Here is a 23,380-nt window from a genome sequence, read left to right as displayed (position 1 = left end):
GGGGTTTCAGGCTTTGAAGAGCGACCTGCCTGGAAGCGGACGGGCCGTTGGGGAAGGGGAGGGGGAGGGGGCTTCATTAGGTGATGAACAGCTGCTCTGCGTAGAAGGCGGAAGTGTGAATAATGCGAGCCAAGAGGCAACCAGGTCTGAGGGTTCTTTATGTCAGAAAACACGCATTCGACAGGATGGAGCCAGCCGGGAAAGCCTAATCGATCCTGTTTAGGGTTGAAAGACCAAACGATTTTTTATTTTAGTCGTTTTTTAATATATTTCAACAGCAACAAATCTCACTCACCGTTAGGCGAATTATCTGTGTTGTAATTAGCAGGAGTCCTTCACATTTTCCCAATCAAGGGTATCCATGTTTGGTTTGAAGGCGCTGAATATCTCTGAGACATTGACCGTGATGGATTTATGTTGGGAGCAGACGTGACAGGACTTGACTCGGGAAGTGGCCGGAGTGAATCTCCAGAAGCACGCGAGGGGTCATAAATCGTCTCGTTAAAGGCGGCGAACCATGGCGACGCTTGTCAGCGGCCTTTGACTGCATCACTCCAAGCTGTAATAATCATGTTAGCGCTGGCGGCCAAGGCGCCGGCTATTTATGGCCCCGAGGTGGCGTTGGACGCTGTAAACTCACTCAGAAGTCAATGTAGAAAGTTGAGTCCAACTTACAAGCTTGGTGAATTATTATTACAGTGATCCCTCACTACTTCGCGTTTCGTTTATCCCGGCTTCACTACATAGCGGATTTTTTTCCAAATTGAAAAACAATTAAAAAGTCAAAATAAAACTTCGAAATTGAGGAAGCATGTGAGGAAGTCGGCCGATTGCTCCAAATGCTTGTTGGTGACCGTACTTCGTGGATTTCACTTACTGCGGGTGGTTTTTGGAACCAATTATCCGCAATAAACGAGGGATTACTGTATTATATTTTTTGCTTTGTAGTTTTATCCCAAAACTGAGTTCTGCGTTGTCCATTTTATTCTCCATCTGGACGTGCTTTGTCATTTACATAAATAGAACCAATAGCATTCTCTCAAGGTTCATGTATCCGTCCCTTTGGACACAAAGCGGAAATAGATACGTCAAAAAGATTGACGCCATTTTGTAAATCGTTGACGTAGCCCCGCTCTCCAAAATGGCTCCCGATCCTTGCAAAGCCCCGATTGAAGTTAATAAAATTATGCCGCCTGTCTTGACGAAGATAACCCTGCCGTAACTATTTATATACGCTCCCCGCTCAAGGTGTTAATGACGACACGCGGTCGCCGCAAATGACCCGAGCAAATGCGCTGGGTGCGTCTTCCAAAAACAAACATTGCGTTTGCGAAGGTAACCTGGGGGCAGATTGAAATGAGGGCGCATAGCATTAACCCGCCAGATTTAAGAAACGCAATGTGGGAGTAATTGCAAGACTCATTGCCATGCAACTTGCCATGTGTTTACATCTGCGACTCGGGCGCCTTTTCCAAAGGAACTTATCTAATATTATGTCTGTATTCTGACATTGAGGCTCTTTGGCTAACAAGCATCTTTGATTCATGCATCTGCAGACTCGACACACTTTCCAACCACATGCAAGCATTCAGTATGAGCAGCATACCAAAACTCCAGATTTTTTTTTTGCTGCTTCAGTGTTCCTAGCAAATTGGTTCTGAGCTATTTTGGGACCTTGTCTCGGTAGGTTGCTGGACCTCTTGAAGTGCTTACCTTCCCGGTTTTCTTGAAATCCTGATAAATTACCCTATGATTGAACCGAAATAGCTTCACCCAACATCTCTCTCTTGTCAATCACTTTGTGCCCCGCTAGGAAGCCAGCTGGAGAGTCTGATGGAGAGCATGCGAGCAGAGCTCGCCACCCAGCCCCCCGTAGAAGGAGCCTACGCTCCGCGCCGGGGCGAATTCTGCATAGCCAAGTTCGCCGATGGTGAATGGTAGGTGTCGGAATCAAAGCAGGACTTCACTATGGACCGCTCCAATCAGCTCATGCGTTTGTGGTTGCAATATAATAACCAGAGTTGTCTCCAGGTGGAAAACATGCAATTGCGAAGCGAAGAGAATAATGACAGGAATATTATCCCCTGCAGGTACAGAGCCCGAGTGGAGAAAGTAGAGTCGGCGGCAAAAGTGCACGTCTTCTACATCGACTACGGCAACGTAAGTGACGGAAAACAGTATTTCTTTAACTATTTATTACATAGTTAGCACATTCGAAAAATGAGTTGGACCGCTTTGATTTGAGTTTTCCTGCTATGCTATGCTATGCTATGCTATGCTATGCTATGCTATGCTTAGCGCGATGGTTGTATTGGAAAACTGAGATAATTCTAAAACCTCATTCCTGAATTATGGCTGGGTGTGACTCATTTCGCGAACCAGTGCACTTTTACGGCATCACCCAAGGTACTTCTTCCTCGTTCGTTATCCAGTGTGCTCTGGGTCACTTCCCACAATGCATTGGGGCATCACCTTGTCTCTGTCCACTCCGACAAAGGGCTTTTGTCTCCTTTTTCCTTCAAAAGAGACACATTTACAACAGCCGTGCGAGTCTCTAATACGACGTCAATAAATCTGAAGGCGCTTGATTGGTAGCAAACGTTGAAGGTGTTCTCCCTCTCGACTCTAGAGTGCACTTGATTGCGTTAGTCTAATATACGCGCCTCGTTAAAGGAGCGGCGCGCTTTTTCGGACAGACTTTTTTGTCACACTGTGCTATCTTGTTCATGTCACCCATTTAAGAGAATTCAAGCATTTATTTTAGGAGCTCATTGATTGGTGAAACATTTGCTCGTGTTGCTTTGAGCTGCAATATACGGGAATGCGTCCATAGGATTCTGTATCTGTATACAGGAATGTCTCAGAAAATTTGAATATTGTGATAAAGTTCTTTATTTTCTGAAATGCAATTAAAAAAACAAAAATGTCATACATTCTGGATTCATTACAAATCAACTGAAATATTGCAAACCTTTTATTATTTGATATTGCTGATTATGGCGTCTGCTGAAAAGCTCTATGGAGATGATGATTTCATTTCCCAGCATGATCTAGCACCTGCCCACAGTGCTAAAACCACCAGTAAATGGTGTACTGACCATGGCATTACTGTCCTTGATTGGCCTGCCAATTCCCTTGACCTGAACCCCATAGAGAATTTGTGGGGTATTGTGAAGAAGAAGCTGAAAGACACCAGACCCAACAATGCTAAGGAGCTAAAGGCCGCTATTGAAGCATCCTGGGCATCCATAACACCTCAGCAATGCCACAGGCTGATTGCCTCCATGCCACGCCGCATTGATGCAGTAATCCGTGCAAAAGGATTCCCAACCAAGTACTGAGTGCATTAATAGACATTTTCAAATGTTTGATTTTGTTTTGCTGTTATAAATCTTTTTTTTTTTTTACTTGATCTGAGGAAATATTCTAATATTTTGATAGGATTTTTGAGTTTTCTTAAGCTGTAAGCCATAATCAGCATTAATAAAATAATAAAAGGCTTGCAATATTTCAGTTGATTTGTAATGAATCCAGAATGTATGACTTTTTTTTTTTAAATTGCATTTTAGAAAATAAAGAACTTTATCACAATATTCTAATTTTCTGAGACAGTCCTGTAGAAGATATCACTTAAAATTCAACTTTCTTGGGGAACTAAATTCAAATTGCTAGTGACTAAAAAAACACACACAGCGTGAGCTACTAATTGTCATCATTTGCAACATGCCATTTCCATTGTGGGGAGGGGGGATCATACCCCCCCCTCCCACACAGACACAAAAAAGTTATTTTCACAGCTCTGCCTCATTTATTACTCAAATGTCTTTATTCAGAGGCATAATCACAGCAATCAGGGCTAATTGTCACGGCTGCCGTATTGTCTCAGCGTGTACTTGACTGGCGCGCGTCGGCTTTTTGACTCCGGGCTCTCCGGCAGCTGCCAAAGCCTCGTGTACCCCCAGCTGACACCCGGCCCCGAATTGGAAGCTTGACACAAATGACGATAATAAACACAATCAATATGTGTCGTTGCCAGAGAGAAACCGTGTCGTCCACCCGCCTCGCCACCATCCCGCCCGCCTTCAGCACCAGAACGCTGCCGGCACAGGCTACAGAGTACGCCCTCGCCTACATCCAGGTGCCGCAGGACGTAAGTAACAAAAATAGATGTTCTGTTTTGGGGCGGAACAGCATAACCAAATCCATTTGACATTGAGTGGGTACAAACACAATTCAACACGCTCAAATTTGAACAAGACACGCAAGGTTGAGGAGGATCATGTTTATGAATGTATTTTTTGTTTATTTTATATTTCTGTCTTTCCAAACCACTTCTCATTTATTATACCCGTCAATACATAAACATCCTTCAGTATTGGTATCATTTTTATTTAACCTATCTTAATATTCTATATTATTTTTAATTTTCAAGTGCAATTTGTTATAATTATTTATCCATAAAAATATTGCTTTATTATTATTTTTTGCATATTTAAAAAAATATTTTTAAGAATATAAATATAAAATCAAAGTAACCAGTTTTCTCTGGATTTTCAGATGAATTCACAATTGTAGTATCAATCAGAATGTTGTCTTTAGATTCTGGGGGTCACATTCACATTTGAACCGATTGGGTTCTGATTCACAGTACGTGGGACTTGATACCAGTACTCATTGGCACCAATCTTCGGTACTTTTGTTCTATTTGTTGTGGTAGCAGAGGTTAATTTTTGTACCAATAAATCTAAAAAGAAAATGTCACTTTAACATTTATTTTTCAAATAACCAAACAATATCATTAATACAAAACAAATGATTCAAGCAGATGCTGTCTAAAAATTAACAAGTTCAACGGACTGTGGCGGCTGTGGCTCAGGCAGTAGAGTGGGTCATTTAGTAACTGGAGGGTTGGCGGGAACGTCTGGCAGTATCCCCTGTCAGGAAGAGCTTCAACTCCCACCTCCGGCAGAGCTTTTCCCACGTCCCGGGGGACATTGAGTCCGAGTGGACCATGTTCCGCGCCTCCATTGTTGAGGCAGCCGACCGGAGCTGTGGCCGTAAGGTCGTTGGTGCCTGTCGTGGCGGCAATCCCCGAACCCGCTGGTGGACACCGGCGGTAAGGGATGCCGTCAAGCTGAAGAAGGAGTCCTATCGGGCGGTTTTGGCCTGACAGGTACCGGATGGCCAAGCGGAACGCGGCTTCGGCGGTTGCTGAGGCAAAAATCCGGGCGTGGGAGGAGTTTGGCGAGGCCATGGAAAATGACTTCCGGACGGCTTCGAAGAAATTCTGGTCCACCATCCGGCGTCTCAGGAGGGGGAAGCAGTGCACAGTCAACACTGTTTACAGTGGAGATGGCGTGCTGCTGACCTCGACTCGGGACGTTGTGAGTCGGTGGGGAGAATACTTCGAAGACCTCCTCAATTCCACCGACACGCCTTCCATTGTGGAAGCAGGGCCTGGAGACTCTGAGGCGGACTCTCCAATCTCTGGGGTCGAAGTCACTGAGGTAGTTAAAAAACTCCTCGGGGGCAAGGCCCCTGGGGGTGGATGAGATCCGCCCGGAGTTTTAAAGGCTCTGGATGTTGTGGGGCTGTCATGGCTAACACGCCTCTACAGCATTGCGTGGACATCGGGGACGGTGCCTCTGGATTGGCAGACTGGGGTGGTGGTTCCCCTCTTTAAGAAGGGGGACCGGAGGGTGTGTTCCAGTTACAGGGGAATCACACTCCTCAGCCTCACTGGTAAGGTCTATTCAGGGGTGCTGGAGAGGAGGGTCCGCCGGGAGGTCGAACCTCGGATTCAGGAGGAGCAGTGTGGCTTTCGTCCTGGCCGTGGAACAGTGGACCAGCTCTACACCCTCGGCAGGATCCTCGAGGGTGCATGGGAGTTCGCCCAACCAGTCCACATGTGTTTTGTGGACTTGGAGAAGGCGTTCGACCGTGTCCCTCGGGAGGTTCTGTGGAGGGTGCTTCGGGAGTACGGGGTGCCGAGCCAACTGATGAGGGCGGTTCGGTCCCTGTATCACCGATGCCAGAGTTTGGTCCGCATTTCCGGCAGTAAGTCGGATTCGTTCCCAGTGAGGGTTGGACTCCGCCAAGGCTGCCCTTTGTCACCGATTCTGTTCATAATTTTTATGGACAGAATTTCTAGGCGCAGCCGAGGCGTTGAGGGTGTCCGGTTTGGGGACCTCAGCATCGCGTCTCTGCTTTTTGCAGATGACGTGGTGCTATTGGCTTCTTCAGGCCGTGATCTCCAGCTCTCACTGGAGCGGTTCGCAGCCGAGTGTGAAGCGGTCGGGATGAGGGTCAGCACCTCCAAATCCGAGACCATGGTCCTCGGTCGGAAAAGGGTGGAATGCCCTCTCCGGATCGGGGATGAGATCCTGCCCCAAGTGGAGGAGTTCAAGTATCTTGGGGTCTTGTTCACGAGTGAGGGCAGGATGGAGCGCGAGATCCACAGGCGGATCGGTGCAGCGTCGGCAGTAATGCGGACTCTGTACCGGTCCGTCGTGGTGAAGAGAGAGCTGAGCCAAAAGGCAAAGCTCTCGATTTACCGGTCGATCTATGCTCCTACCCTCACCTATGGTCACGAGCTATGGGTCATGACCGAAAGAACGAGATCCAGGATACAAGCGGCCGAAATGAGTTTCCTCCACAGGGTGTCCGGGCTCTCCCTTAGAGATAAGGTGAGAAGCTCGGTCATCCGGGAGAGACTCAGAGTAGAGCCGCTGCTCCTCCACGTTGAGAGGAGCCAGATGAGGTGGCTCGGGCATCTCATCAGGATGCCTCCTGGACGCCTCCCTGGAGAGGTGTTCCGGGCATGTCCTACCGGTAGGAGACCCCGGGGACGACCCAGGATGCGCTGGAGAGACTATGTCTCTCAGCTGGCCTGGGAACGCCTTGGGATCCCCCGGGATGAGCTGGATGAAGTGGCTGGGGAGAGGGAAGTCTGGGAGTCCCTCCTAAAGCTGCTGCCCCCGCGACCCGACCCCGGATAAGCGGAAGAAGATGGATGGATGGATGGATGGATGGATGGATGGATGGATGGATGGATGGATGGATGGATGGATGGATGGATGGATGGATGGATGGATGGATGAAGGGTTGGCGGTTCGATCCCAGCTCTGTCAGTCACATGTCGTTGTGTCCTTGGGCAAGACACTTCACACACCTTGCCTTCAGGTCGCCATTGTAAATGAGAAAGTGTTCTCAATTGGCTTACCTGGTAAAACATTGAATAAAAATAAAAAAAAACGGATGGAAAAAATCTCCAAGCTGCTCTCAAAGAAAGCCCCAATGTTAGAATCTAACGTGACCTGTTTAGATGTTTTTAATTTTAGAAAAAAAACCTGTTATCACAGAAAGGTTTGTTTAAAAACATTCTGATTATGTTTTAATGACTTGATGAGGCCATTAGCATAGACTATAAAAATCTGGGCAAAAAAAGTCCCATTTGCATAATTATAAACATGGTGTATGTATCCAAAATGTGCTTGGTCACTTGGTGTCTTTGTGTGTGTTGAGTGTTGAAGCATGCTGTCACGTGGGATCTCCTGACGGCTAAAGTGGCCCATCTGTTGCAGCGCTCACAGGCGTCACCTATACTGCAAACACACACACACACACACACTTGCAAGCTGACAGTCGCTCTCGGCTGGCCAAGTCGCACCCACCTTATCTTCTTGTGCGACCCTCACCTCCGCAAAGGCGTACACTCAGGCGTCCATTTCCCGGGTGCGGAGAGTTCACGCCGCGCGGCAAATAAACATCACTCTCTCCAGCTGTTGCTTTTGGACAGAAATAAAAGCAGTCACCTTTTGAAAAGTCAGCGACGCTGGGCATTGTTGCCACGACAACGCTGATTCTGTTGACCGGCTGCACTCAGTTGGGTTAATTTATCAAAGTAGCTCGCTTATAAAGGTGACGTACTACAAAATCAATGATTATTATTTTCTTTAAATAAGACGGCCTTGTCAAAGCCGCACTGCTAAGTCGCACTGACTCCATAAATCAAACCAAGTGAAAGTTCTACAACAAACACAAAATGTCAATTAATTAGCGATTAAAGTCAACGACATTCTGGCTTTTAAGAGGATTTTTTACTCGAGCACTCTGAATGTCATGAAAACATTTGCACATTAGAACGGCTGAGACCATCAAGCATCAACAAGTGCTTTAATTGGGACTCTTTCGATTTGAACGAGTTAGAGACATAACGTCGTTGACAGGAAAGAGAAATTTCCCCCCGAAATGGGAGTCAAAAAGTCATCCAGCATTCCAGTCAGCCTCCAAAACAACTTTTAGAAAATTATTTGACATCCTTATCTGTGCTTTACTATTTTTAGCTTCTACATACTGATGTAACCAAAGAAACACTTCGTTTCAGTTCATTTGAGTTCAAGTGAAAAAGACACTTTTGTGTAACCACCATGACAACCGACGGAGGAAAAACAACCCGTTAAAAAGCTGAAAGAACTTTGCATAAACAAGCCTCTTAATACTTTGGTATTAGCCTTTACGCAAACATTCAAACGAACTTTTGGTAAACGTTGGTTAAACACGTTGGTTGTTTTTGTTTGACTTTTGAGTACATTCTGAAACAGCACAAACTCAAATATCCTTAATAGGTCAACAGTTGATTAGAAAGTTGAATTTCTATCAGATCTAAAATGATTTAAAAAAAAATAGATCAAAACAAACTAAGGAAGCTGTAGCACGAGAACCAAATCAACAACAAAAAAATGGTCACGCTGGACACTTGTTTAGGTACAACTCAATGTGTCCATTTTGATTGTTGATTGCTGTCATTTACACCGTCACACTTTTCAGAAGGACTCGTTATCTTTTACCTAATCAAATATCTGAGTGCACATTCAGAAATGCCCCCCCCCCACACACACACAAACACACATCCAAGGGCAGTTTGCTGGAAAGGGGTTACCATGGAGACAAGACCAGGGCAGGAGGGGAGGGAGGAGATTGATGGGCTTAAAGTGGCGATGGCTTTTTCTTTTTGTTTTCCAGTGTTTTTGATTTAGCTATCATTGGTTAGTTAGCATGAGGAGCCGAAAATATACATTAAAATGTGATAAAACAGAAATGAGCTCAAACTGCCCAACCTTTTTAAGATACTTGGGAGAACTTTCTAATTACTTTCGGAGATTATTAAATTTAGCATCTGCTTGACAAAATGTCGTTTTTGTTTTAACTTCTGAGTCGTGTATAATATTGGTTGAACACGGCATTATTTCTGAATTCGACTCGTCCGTTTTTGTAGGAAGATGCCCGGGCTGACGTGGTGGACTGCGTGGTGCGCGACATCCACAACAGCCAGTGCCTGCTCAACGTGGAGTACTCTGGCGTCACATGCCCTCACGTCACAATACAGTTTGGCGACACCAAGGACGACGTTGGCCTTGGCCTGGTCAAGGAGGGTCTGGTCATGGTAGATGTACGCAAAGAGAAGCACCTGCAAAAGATGGTCAGTGTCGCATGCTCGTGTTTTGACTTTGTGGATTATCTCTAGGCTGTATGGTTTATTTTTTCGTACAATGTCGTAGTTAACTGCCAAAAGGAGAGTTTACAATTATTAATGAGTAGGGCCCAGCCGATTAATCGTCCGACCGATTACATCAGCCAATCATGGCTCTTCAAACATCGCTCAAAATAATAGCCTAATGGCCGATGTTTGCCGATTGTTTTTACCGTTATTTGCCATTTACGGCCGCATACATTATTTATTTTGCATAAATCAATACCATGTGCAACCACCATTTGCAAATGGCCCCCTTGAGTTCTTAAGTGTTGCCGGTTCGATAACGAGCACATTTCCATCCACGCCATTATTATTTCATATCAGAAAGGACTTGCCGCAAACATTTTCTCACAGCGCCGCTATGTTGCCCATTGACTTTTCTGGTCGTTAAAATAATTTCCCCCATGGACCCACTCTGGTATATTAACATAAAGAAAAATTACATGTCTGCAATTACAGCCGGCGAATGCTCGCCAATATCAGTCACTCTGCCACTTAGTTAAAAAATGTAAACGGGCGAGCTCGCGGAGAAATATGTCCGCTGGCGTCTTAATTGCTCGTAAACGCTCAAACGTATACGGTTATGACTGATAGGTGTTTCTTTGACGAATAATCGGCCCCACGTGTACTGAAGTGCCTCACTGAACCCTTCGCATCATTGTTTCGACCTCTTGGCGCTAAAGAGGTGCCAGAGGATCACGATGTGGTCTGGAGGTAATGGACTTAATAGACAAAGGACGGAAAACACGGTCTAATAAGCTGAGCCGCTTGCTTTGGTTGCATTTAATGCTTTCTCTTTAGTATTCCGCGTCGGTTTCTGCAGTCCCTCCGACGTTTCACCCACCCCCTTCCCCCTCAACCATATTCCAATCCGGAAAAAGCTTTAACAAGCTGCAGCGTTGCCGACGTACTTGCAAGTAAGCCACCCTGCTCGTAATTCCGCCCCGCTTCCCGGCTCCAAAGAAGATCTCGCTCATTTTGTACGGGCGCAAAAAACGAAGATGATGCTACTTGAAAGCTTTAAAATGGAGTACGAGTCAATCCCACGGATGATGTACAACACCCGCTGGCCATCGCTGACTCCCACTAGAGGGAAAGTTAATAAAAACACACTGATAAGGTTTGTTTATTTCCTCTGCTCCCGGTACAACGGCAACAATCTGCTGTATTTTCACCGTTACAGTTGGTTAGAATTGGGGAGGAAGGAAAGTTTGTACATTGACTGCGGGTAACAAAACAAAATACTGTGTTTGATATGACAATACCGGTTAGTAAAAATGTGATCAAAATGATTTAAAGACCACAAAATACTGAATAAATTGGACACATTAATGACAAATCTAATGTATTGTTAATTTAAGGAATTGAAAGAAGGCTGGGATCAGCATAGGTACTGACACTTACCCATTCCTAGTTAGCATAATAGCATAATTGCCCAAGACACGTTTGAATGTTTTTGAAAAACAAGAAAGGAAAACACAACTGATACGGATAGGAACAGAGTCTGACCAGGAGTTGCACAAATCTGTGAATATTTGTCACTCGTGTATGATCTGAAAAATTATTTTAAAAAATGTGAAAATGTACTGATCCAACTGAACAGATCTCACCTAGCCAAAATAATAAAACACTAAAAACCTTGCTATCCAAGCAAACTCCTCCCAAACTCTCTTGAGCCTCATCTCGGGTGACTTTTGTCATTTGTCTCTGGTCTTCGCTCATTACCCGAAGTACGACGACGTCGTAATGTGTCGTGCTAAACATTGCGTAACAGATGGGTGCCGCCGTTTAGCCGTCGCGCCCGAACGCCGCTCGCCAGTCGAGTCGCGGCCGCGCTCAAGGTTAACGCCGCTTGTCCGCCATATGGATAAGTACGTGAAATGCGATCTGGAAGCAAAGGATAAACAGTCCTTTTTCTGAAACGACCCGTGTCCACAAAAGCGTCATATTCCTGACCCAGAGGTGTGCGCCCCATAAAGTGCGGGATTACCGTATAAATACGCCGCTGTCGTACAAAATCACAAATCAGCGCGTAGAGTCGCTAGCACTCATGTCCCATACACGTGATTAGCGTTCACGGACTGTACAGCAGATGCAGGCCGTCCTAATGTAAAGATTAATCCTGCCCGCATCTGGCACGCAATGCGTCGTCGTTGCGCACCTGCCGCGTGACACTCGGAGCAGATGGACGCTATTCCCTTTTTATGCCGCCGTAACACTGTTTGACGCAGCGCACATTACACCTGGCTAGCTCTTGCTTGTTTTGGTGCATCAGCAGCACAGTGGCCAACACGCTGTGTCTTGTAAAACCAGCTGCTTTATATGAGAGGCTACTACTCATCATCTGGGTTCATTACTGAGGCTCAGAGCCACTCCCCAAAACAAAAAGCAATCTTGCTGAGCGATGTCAAAGTGTGGATACAGTGTAGCAATCTATATTTGTTGGTGCGCATATTGGGGAATCCCTTCACATCAAATGGTCAGAAAACAATACTGCATGTAGAACAAATGAAAATGGGCTCATTTGGTCAGCCGGGGGCCTCTTCAGTTTCAAATGCAGTCTTAAAAAATATGGATCTGGGTGAGCGGTGTCAATGGGCGGGAAAAATATTGCCATCTACATCTATTTGATGTTAGCCAACTTAGGGAATCTTGCTCAATTTACTTCTTCATTGTGCTTCTTCAGTTAATTAGTTTTTTTCTTTAAGTTTTAAAAAGCGATTTTGCTATTGATTGGCTCCATAATAAAAAATATATGTGATTATCTAGTAGATTTGGAGCTACGTTAAGCATATAATTGATCCGCTCACTCTCTTGTGGCAGCTGCTGTTTTTATTTATAAAATGCTATTTCGTTCCCGTAGATTAAATTCCAAGTGTTAGTGCGCATTGATTTTTCTCTGGGGTGTTAGAGCATCGACGGGAAAAAAACTAGCGGTGACCCAAACTCGATAAGCCAAATGAGGAAAGAAACTTTTCTCCTTTTTGAATATGCGAAGTCAACTTGGCAACTGGAGTTGTTAAGTCTGTCCCATTTTTTTTTTTTTTTTGCCCGACCTGAGACAGGCATAATGAATCCACTCACTCTGGCACAGTGAATGTACTGAGCTATCCTTAAATTGTCTTGGCACTGTCGACACTAGACGCTGCTAAAATAGAAAGATGCCCGTCGAGCCCTTTAGTCGTAGTCATCAGCAATGTGTACGATTTTAACATAAGTAGTTGAGAAGTTTACCACTGGAGAATAAAGCTAAAATAAATCTCAAATAAAGCAAAATTAGTGTCATAATGGACAATAAAAATGTGCCATTAGTTGGCAAACCCTTCCTGGTTGTTCCCCTGCTCGTCGTAGCCCGCGCTATTTCCGCTAGCATCTGCTTGGTTAAATTTTATTTGTGTATGCCGTTTTATATGTAATTACTTTTATTGCTAATATTGTACCGAGCAGCCACGCAATTTCTTTTAGATCCTCGTAAACGAAATAACAAATTCCACCTCTTGACTCCGCTGACCGCCGTTAGCGCAAACAAAAGTTCATTAGTGCTACAAGCTAATGATTCTCTCCGTGCTAATTGTTAATCCGATACAAAGACGCAGCGGTCCTTCTCTCAGTTATCATCAATCATGTTGAACAAAGGGCCTTGCCGCATTGATCGAGATGTTTCCGGCGTGAACATATACAGATCGAGTATATTAATGTACAACTCATCCAAATGTGTGAATATGTCTATTTAGAAAGCTGATAGTCGGCATAGCATTAGCAAGTTAGCGCCTTGGGAAATGTTACATATTCACACTTGGCTATTCGTGTGAATAGCTTTGAGGGGCCAGAAAGGGCATCCCACCCCGCCATTTGTCCGACTTGTTTCTTCATCGCCGAGTCCCCGGCGTATCATGGAAGTCCCGACGCGGCATGATTGCAGTCATGGCTGGTGGCAGGATGGAACAACAGAGTAGGGAGAGTGGTGGTGGGAAGTGTTAAGCACACGTGTGGAATCCATACAGGAAATGAGAGGAAAAGGGGATGCACGCATATGCCAGGATGCCTCCAGGGATGCCGCCTTCCATTAATCACAGTTGGAATGTGCTGCTTGTCACATGGGAATTTGGATCTTTTTATAAGGCAGGTTGGCTTTTCCCAAATGAATCTTAACTTGGTATTTAAAAAAAAAAAAAAAAAAATGTTTCTTTCTTTTGTCCATCCCTTTTTAGTTTCCAAGTCGTTCGGATTTTTGCGCAATATATTGTGCCTTTACCAGACATGCCGTTCTTCCAGCCTCTATTTGGCAAAATAGGCCTTAAGCTTTGAGCGCCACCTGTTGCTTCCGCATGCATTGACCCCAATGTCGGAATAACCCGGTATTAAAACTTGTGCACTTTGAGTTAAATTCGGGGTTATCCGAATCACGATTGCTCCCAACCGACACCCACACTCGCATGTCATCTATAAATGGCTTTTAGCTGTTTCCGGAACACCAATTGACAGGCTTTCAGGTCGCTGCCCTCGCTGTTCAACCCCAGTGCCTGTCACAGCTCATCAAGACCACCCCCCTCGCTCCCCTCCATCCTGTCACTAAACACGCACACACAGACACTGAGTGTCATGGATGTCGGACAGCATGACCGCTTTCCACCAATGGCTCAATACCTAATTTACAAGCCAGAGTTAGAGATGCGGGGGGCCTTTTAATGGACATTTTCTGCTTGCCTGCTATTGACTGCTCACACATACAGTCCCATTCTGTCCCCAAAGACCCTTCGGACATGTCCTCCCTGACCCTTTCCACTTTTCTCACACACACACACGTGCACACACACACGGTTGAGGGGATGCACATCTGGAAGTCAAACACGTAGCAGGGATGTCCAAAGTTTATCTCCTGATGGCCTGTTTTGGGAACAAAAAAAAATTTTGGTGGCAAATTCCTGCAGTAAATTTTGCAGGTAAAATAACCTGAGTTATCTTTGCAAAGAGATCAGACAATTGACATCTGGAAGATCTGCCCAAGAGGTGGTCTCAAATCGGGTGGAAATGCTTCACGGCCTCCATCTTTAGCTATTGCACTCAAGTGGAGCGACTGAATCAACCAATTCATTATATTGAAGATACAAATTTATATAAGAAATAGTTATTAAATAGGAAGATATCTGAGAAAACTCAAAATCACTTTACTTCCTCAGGGTCACTGTTAGGAAACTTTATTTTTATGACCTTGCTGACAAGAAAATGAGGAAAAAAAGACACAGCAGCATGTAAAATGTCTGCCTTCCATATTTGTGTGTTTTTATTTTCACAGTGCCCTTGAGGGGGGTGGGAGCCTAGTCTAGAATGTTCCCTCTCATTTGTCTCCCCCCCACCCCACCCTTCTTCGTGTGAGCACATGCTGGTGGGCTTGTCATGGCGCATTCCCAGCACAGCGCCTGATCCCACCCAACAGCCTCGCTGGGAGGAACACCAAGGCCCCGTCAGGGCACCTCAAATACTACAGTAAAAAGGAAAAAAAAACCACAAGTTGTTTGTGATGTAAAATGGCAGCCTGGCTCATCCGTCTATTAAAATGGAGGTTCTAACACATTGCTGTGGTCAGCTGATATCAAAGCATTTGCCCGAGGAGACTTCTCCTCTGCCCAAAATCCCCGCCGCAGGTCTTGCAGTATTAATGCGGCTGCCATGTTGAATGACAGAACCTCTCCCAGGGAGTGCCGACAACACGCCAACTCCAAACCATTTCAACTACAGGCGTTGTCAGACGGACAACGATAAAAAAGCAACAAAAAAAGGAAAAGGGAAATAGCGGCGGCGGGGCTTGTTTTATTTGGTTGGTTGGAGATGGACTGCTCGAGTCTGGCAGCCGGATCGTCTGATCGTCATCGCTGTTAATGAGCAAGGCCCGACACGCGACGTTGTTCCCTTCATGGCCGAGTGGCTTCCCAGTGCCGTGACTTTGATTAGTCACTAACAAAATCTGCTTTCGCGTAGTGTTTTTCTTTGCAATGTTTTTCAAGCGGGCTGGGTCGAATCCTACGCACCAGATCGCGCACAACCTGTCAAAAAGCCGCTGCCGATTTGTCACTCTTTAGAACGCCACCTGGATGCGGCACGAGGCGGCTGGCCAGCTCGGCGAACAGCTAGCTTGGCAAGTTCGCCGAGCTCTCTCTCATAATTGCAGCGTCTGTCACTCGGCTTGCAGGAACGATTGCACCTCCGACGTTTGCAAAAGTATACGGTTTGCCTTCCACTTGTCCAGACTTTTAAGAAATTTCAAAATTTCACTTGAATTCCAACATTGTCCACACAATTTGTTTGTAGAAATGCTTTTACCTAGTGATTTTACCATTTCTGCAAAAATGCGAGACGTTATTGAGGGGTCGACTTTGACCCGACGTTTCCATAATTCTCTCTCCGTCGTCAACTGAAAGTCTTCATTAGTCCTTCTCAACCCTTGAATGAATTCTCTCTTTGTTGGCATTCTTTTGCACAATATTGTTGTTCCGTTCTGCCTCAATTGAAGGCCCTTCAACCTCGTCACAAAGGAGCACTTGCATGAACTTTTCTGTTTACGTCATTTCCAGATTAGCCCTTCTTTAGCGCCTTTGTCAATTTTGCCTGCTTTAGAAACACGTTGAAAGGAGAAAAACGGTCCACCGCGGGGTTCTCTGAGTTGTCGGTAACTGGAAAGGCCGTCCTTGACGTCGGTGGATAGAAGACGGCGGCGGGATCATCAGCGCTCATTGTGCTTGCTTCGCTCTTTTCTTTTACGACGACATCTGGCCCGATGACTACATCCCCCCGCCAACCTCCCCACAAATCTCTTTTAGTCTGATTTGACGGATGACTCGCGCAGCCGCTGCAACACTCGAGTCCGAGAACAAGAGCACCAGATGTTAGCGCCGTGTAGAGTGTGCAGCGCCTATGCCAGCGCATCTGCTGCTATAATAAGACACACAACGCCTCCATTAAGCAGGAGCGAGAATTCTTTAATTGTGGGGCTAGTTTGTCCAATCAGGTCTTCTCACTCGGGAAATATGTCCTCACAACAAACAAACAAAACCAAAACGCGCATAAATAGATCTATCAGGAGTAGCTCCACAAAAGAAAATCAAATGATACAGGAAGTCCATCTCAGTTTGAAGAGACAATTTCCAAGACCAACTCCTCAAAGATTGCCACCGAAGTTAAACCTCATAGACTGATGCAAAATAGCCTTCAAGGTTTTTGTGGGTGCAACATGGCGTCAAAGTTTGATAACCAGTAATAACTCGGCTAATTTGTTTTTTTTAAATATTCACAGCCCCTGAAGCCAGTTACACTTATGAACACTAAATTTGGTGGACATGAGTAGACTGACAAAAAAAACTCAATAACGGACATAGGAGGTTGGCGTCCAATTCTATTTGAAGTGTGTATACGAGACAGATGGGCGGAGCTAAATTGCAAGCAATTTTAGTAACATGTAGAGCGCCACTGTTTTCACTGTTATCATTCGACAAGAAGTACAACAAACCTTGGTCGTGTGGAGTGTTGTGTTCTTTACGACTCTTCCTCGTGACGAAGACCGCGTCTGCTCAAAGGCTAACTCGCTAACCCCCCCCCCTTTTATTTTTCCTCCCTATTACTCATGAGCGCTTCATTGAGCGAGGCTAAAAGGCTGCTCTAGCAGAAGCAGTCAATATGCTCCACACTGCTTCGTCTTCTTTATCTTTTTCTTTTATTCCCGCTCTCGCAAACAATTCCTTTCACACTAAACGGTTGCGGCAGCGGCGGCACAGGAACACCGTCCTCCCGCCGTGCACATAATTAGAAATATTCCAAGAGCCTTGTGTACATGCTGGAGTTATTAAAAAAATAAAAAAATTAAACGTTTGTATTTTGTGGCGCTTCTTTGAAGGCACTTCAGTTAGCGTCGCTAACGGCAACCGGCTCCCATCGGTTGCAGGTGATGCGAGTATTTGATCATGAATAGATCACGATACTTGATAGTATTATCAATCAAACATAACACCATTGGAATGTGTAAATATCCCTATTGAATGTTTTGAAGCCTTATTAGTGTGAAGGTGAAGACCTTCACACTATTGTTATTCTACAACATTTTGCGCTAGCTTTCCGCTAACTTTCTTTGGCGCTTAACGAGTTCCACATACTTCAACCGATTCACTCCGTTCCACTTTTCACTTATTCCAAATATTCATGGCATGGGTGCTTACATTTTTTTCGTTCGAAAAATTTTCCGTTTTCGCAAAATTCACAAATTTACGGCGAATTTTGCCCCATTCATTCTTAATGGCAGATTCAACATTTCACATTTACGTTGTTCCAGTTTGAAATTCACATAATTCAACACATTCAAATCACATTGGGGACATTCCCAAACTTGCCAAATTCAAAATCTTCACGTTTTCATCTTTTATTTTGAAATTCACACCCAATTCACCAATATTTCCTTTTTCCCTTCTCATTTCTACATTTTTCAACCCATTCCAACTTTCAACTGTTCATTATTTTTCTACCTATTCCACAACTTACCAAAAACTTCACATCTTTTATTTTGAAATTCACACCCAATTCCTTTTTCCCTTCTCATTTCTACATTTTTCAACCGATTCAACCCATTCCAACTTTCAACTGTTCATCATTTTTCTACCTATTCCACAACTTACCAAAAACTTCACATCTTTTATTTTGAAATTCACACCCATTTCTCCAATATTTCCTTTTTCCCTTCTCATTTCTACATTTTTCAACTGATTCAACTCGTTTCAACATCATTCTGCAGCATTCCTTAAATATTTATTCAACTTCTTCACCTTCACACGCAATTTCTTCAGGAATTGCAAATTCTAGTTTTCAATACTATCCATTTTGCCAATCCCAATTTCTTAACGTATGATGCATTCCCTCTCTTCTGCCCGCAGGTAAAGGAATACCTGAACAGTCAAGAATCCGCCAAGAGTGCCAGGGTGAGTCCAGCCTGCTTAAAATCTACATTAGAACTGTTCCACAATTAATATGCTAATGCTAATTACTGTTACACACGCGCACCCGCGGTGTCTCCTGTCCTCCCCCAGGCTTCATTTTTCTTCACTATACAACACAGCCCCATATGGGTTGCAGTAGTTAGCGCCAGTCCATAGTGTGACAATGTGCATGGTGGAGATAGAAACTGGAACAAGCGTGACACAAGGTGACATACTGTTCCTCGGGGAAGAGAAAACACAACGTGGAATGCAAATATGGTGTTCGTTTGAATGTGTACCAAAAATTGGAAACTCATTTGCACGCACACCATACACACACAAACACACGCACACATAGTTATTTAACACAAACGTACTGATTATAGCACCAAATGACTCTAAAATTAGATCTTCAATTTTTAAATAATGGAGGATTTAAGAAAAAAATTAACTTTAGACAGATTATTAGACAGATTGTAAAATATCTAATATATTTAAAATAATAAAAAATAAAATTATGGTAATTTTTCATATTCTAAAACACAGCTCAAATGAAAAAAATAAAATCTGTAATGTTTTATTTATACATACTATATTTATGACTAAAATTTGAGGTCAAATTTGAGCCCAAACAAACCAAAACCTCATCCACCTCTGCAATTTATGTAATAAGGTAATAAAATAATTAGTCTTAGTACATGTTTTACATATGTATAAAAAATATTAAACATGTTTTAAAAAAATCATGAAACTATATATAATGATAACCAGGATCAATACTTATGCCATTTTTATTACACACTAAAAAATCATTAATCATAAATATTTTCTTATATAATGTCAGAGTAAAAACTATACAATAAATAATAGTTAAACTGCTCAGAACAGACTTCTTTATAACGTGTTGCCATTTTGTAGTGTACGTATTCTTTGGTTCATTTCCAAAGTGAAGTCTCACTGCCGCCACCTCCTGGCGCAATCCCGATGACTGGTGCTCGATGGAGGTGGGGGTGCCGCTGTCTTTGCTTACCATAGCGGGAAGCGCTAGACTATGTTGGGGGGGTAAACGTTAAAAAGAAAATGCACGCTACAAATGGCTCATTGATTCCTCTTCTAATAACTGGTGCTAATTAGCACAGGCGCTAATTAGCTATGAATCACAGCAATAATAGCCAAGCAGACCAGAAAAAGAAACGTCTGAAGAAAAAAAAAGAAATGTCCTCGAATAGATGTTATAATTTGGTGTGTGTACTGGTCTATGAAATGGTCAAATGAAATGTGACTTGTTTTTTCACCAGCTCAACATTTGGCGCTACGGAGACTTCCGCGCCGACGACGCCGAAGAATTTGGCTACAGGCGCTAACGTCAATGCGACATAAGAATTTTCACAAAAACGACAAAAATCGACAAAAATCGACCATCCAATCAACGCCATTCCAAAGACCAACTTGGACATATTGGGGGGAGCGGTGCACTGGGGGGAGGGGGGGGTGACTGACTGGACAAATGAATTAAAAAAAAAAAAAAAACGCTCAGTCTTATCTTTTTAAATTGTGAATATCATGGAGAGAAAAAAGCACGCTAGTGTCGTTTGCGCTCACTTCCCGCGCTATTTGATAATTCCGAGGCGTTTGAGCGACGGCCTCTCCTCCAATCACTGCTTTTCTTCAAGGACTAATGTTCAGTTTCTTTTTATTTGTGTTTTTTCTTGCGATAACAACTTTGCTCCCCCAATGAACCTCGATGTCAATGAATTTAGCGAGGAAATAAAAGGACAAAAAGGGTGTCTTTGTTTGTCTTGGAGTGTAAACGTGCGATGCCGATTTTTTTTGTTGTTGTCAAAACTAGTGACACCATGCAGCGGCTTTTCTCCCATCTTCATTCTGTAGCGACATTGGCGGGCAAGCCATCTTTTCTGTCTCGCATTTGTCTCCTCAATAAAAACAACTAAATGACCCCTTTCCCCCTCTTTATTTTGGAATGGTTTTTTTTTTCCGTTTATTTATAAAAGGGATTGCGTGTAAATCTCGCGGCGTGGCAGCATAACCACTGAATTATCATTACAGGCCAAAACAATAAAAAATAAATAAAACACGTCCACGCGGAGGCACTCATAAACATTTAATACGAGCCCTCGTAGAAGTAAATGCGCCGTTTCGCCTGAAATGAACGCTAAGCGCAGTTGGCGTAAAGCGGCTCACTTAACGGCATAATTCATGAATGCCGCCATGACGGCGACGAGGCAGACGGACGGCCCCGCTCAACGCACCAATGGGGCTAGCTCGCCGATGCAGCTTTATGTGAAGCACTACATCAACGAGCGGCTGCCTTGGCATGTTTACAACGCTTTGACCTTAAAATAGCGCAAAAATAAAAGTGAGGTAGGCTAACCGCAACACTTAGTTTATTTGGGGTTTTAATTTTATCTCTTTAATTTACTATTTTGCGTTATGAATATTACTGTAGTTTTGGCCCTAACTTTCTTTGCGTTATTTTATTTTTGCACCTTCATTACATTTCTATACTCCTATCGTTCTATTTTTTTTTTATTTCGGTCTTCATTTTGGTCTCTACTCTGATTGGTAAATTATTTTCTATTGATATATTTTTTTCTTATTTAAAATCAATTCTTTTTTTAAGCGCCCCACCATACCATATTGTTCAGAATGACACTTTTTTTCATAATTTGACTTAAGAACTTTGTTTATTAACTTAACTTTAATTTCATGTTGCATTCTGGCCATGCGTCACACAAGTTATGACTATATTGTTGGTGCGTTTGAATAAGATCTTAATTTGTGTTACTAATTTTTCAGCTTTGCATTCAAAGCCTCAAAATTGATTTTTAAATTGCACACACAAAAAAGAACTTATTGCGATGGCGTCGTCACTGCCTTGTTTACCGTTCTACTACTGCTGCTGCCACTTGTCAGCGAAGGCAACATCGCATCACAGGTACGTCCAATAAAACAAGCTACATCTGATTAGCATGTTAGCATCCCTCCCTGATGCCATGCTCTTTCCTTTCCAGGTGCTCTCAAGAGACACCCAAATCAAATATGAGGTGAGAAACCTTGATGTAATGTTTTTAACAATAGCAGAAACATAAATCGGCAGCATAGCTTAGCTTCCCATTCTTGATCACCTTATATTTGCCCAGCTACTTGTTGCTTGGTAGTATTCACAGTTCTCAATCACTGCCCCATAAAAAAAAATAGAACATAACAGTGAATCAAATCATCATGTGTTTTTTTAAAGTTTTGCAATCGTCAAAAATACCAAACTAAGTGTAACTGTGAAAAAACTAATTTTCACACTTTGTCCCACTCTGTGTGAAACACCCACTCCTTCAAAAGTCCCTTCATTAAATACACTTTTGCTATTTAACTTAAGGCAGCATGAAAACTTTATTACTTTATTTCACAAATTAACATGACGTCCGAATTAAATTGACTTCATGGTCAAGTGCAATAAGAAGACTGGATGGACCGTAACCTCCCGGACACCGCCCACCCTCAATGCCGCCAATTAGTGCTGCAACACCTTTGTGCTTAGCAGTCACAACGCCACACGCCCCATTTTCTTCCAGGTAGCATGACATTTCAGCAGGCAATATAATTAGCCGTCATGTATAATTCTGTCTTGATGAGGCAAATGGCTCGGTAGCTGAAATTAGCATGTTAGCGTGTTTAATGCTAATAGATGGGTCTTTGTGTATAGTAACAGACGATGGCCATCGTGAAGAATTTAGAAAGAAAACGATTGAAAAAATTTTATCAATCGGTGGCCTTTGCAATTGGACTATTTCTCAAGAATAAGCATTGCTCTCGACATTCCACATGTTCGACGTGCCATGATGGAATAAAACTTTTTGATCAAGATTGATATATTTCATAATCATTTGTAATATTATTGTTAAGAATATTTGTATTGTTTGTCAATGAGGGAGAATAAATATTAGTCATGTTGGTGTAGAAATTTTGTGGCTTACAATTTCTTACAAAGCATGCAAAACACATCAATGATTATTAAGCATCATTAGTTTTTTTTGTATTCCTTTAAACATAAAAAGCGGCAGTAATCGCTGCCACATCATCTCCAGCCACAGCTTTGAATCGTCAATCTCCATGGCGACAGGTGCACATTGGCATGCGCGACTGCCCCGCCCCTTTGCAACTGTCTGTTTCCCTAGCAACCCACACAGCTATATTAAATGAATAATTACAAGTGTTTTTTTTTAAAATGTACTTCAGACACAAAAGGAATTATGAAACAGTAGCGACTGATTTTGATATTCCCGCCTTTTTCTGCCATCACTGTGTTTCGTAGGCGTTAATGGGATAACAAGGCAAGTTGATGGGTTCGTTGTGCACTTCAAACTCACGTTGAAGTCAAACAGCCAACATGTTTGCCTGAGGGTCCGGCTGATGCTTAACTTAATTTCGCGGTCAACCGCAGCGATGATGTGTATGTGGCGGGGGCGCTTTTAATATCTGACTTCCAATAATACAACTGGTGGCAGGGGTCTTGTCATGGCATTAAAAGTTGTCCCCTTGCCATTTGTCGCGCATGTATTAGCCTTTACATGATTGATTGAATTCTTGCTCTTTGTCATCCAAGAAAAAAAGAGGGAAAAAAAGCCCAAGTGAGAGCGAATACGGAATACCCGGTGGAGCGTAGCTAATTAACTAGCATTAGCATATGCAAATGAGGGCGGCTATCTTGTGTACAAAGCTGCACTGGCAGTAAACAGGCTTAGCACTTTTAACCACTTTTAAGTGCCACTAATTGCGTTTCTTAACAGCTGGGCTGAAATTCGGTCGCCATGAACGAGCTTATCTTGCATAAATATATCAATTGTGTCATACGTGCAAAACAAGAAAAACA

At 43.5% G+C, this 23,380-nt stretch overlaps 1 protein-coding gene across 1 annotated transcript in view; it reads left to right on the top strand.

Annotated features, from left to right (window-relative positions):
* The window catches only part of snd1 (staphylococcal nuclease and tudor domain containing 1), a 106,159-nt gene extending 85,713 nt beyond the window's left edge, over nucleotides 1–20,446 (top strand). Inside the window, exons 19-24 of the mRNA XM_037243732.1 lie at nucleotides 1,814–1,937; nucleotides 2,091–2,160; nucleotides 4,037–4,150; nucleotides 9,278–9,481; nucleotides 18,451–18,495; nucleotides 19,791–20,446. Coding sequence (XP_037099627.1) covers nucleotides 1,814–1,937; nucleotides 2,091–2,160; nucleotides 4,037–4,150; nucleotides 9,278–9,481; nucleotides 18,451–18,495; nucleotides 19,791–19,856 — 623 coding nt within the window. The 3' untranslated portion in view covers nucleotides 19,857–20,446. The remainder of the gene's footprint in view (nucleotides 1–1,813; nucleotides 1,938–2,090; nucleotides 2,161–4,036; nucleotides 4,151–9,277; nucleotides 9,482–18,450; nucleotides 18,496–19,790) is intronic.
* The last annotated feature ends 2,934 nt before the right edge of the window (nucleotides 20,447–23,380 follow it).

This window comes from Syngnathus acus, chromosome 23, assembly GCF_901709675.1.
Source record: "Syngnathus acus chromosome 23, fSynAcu1.2, whole genome shotgun sequence".
Taxonomy (NCBI): Eukaryota; Metazoa; Chordata; class Actinopteri; order Syngnathiformes; family Syngnathidae; genus Syngnathus; species Syngnathus acus.
The sequence above is the reverse complement of the archived record's forward strand: the minus strand, read 5'-3'. Positions and strand labels throughout refer to the sequence as shown.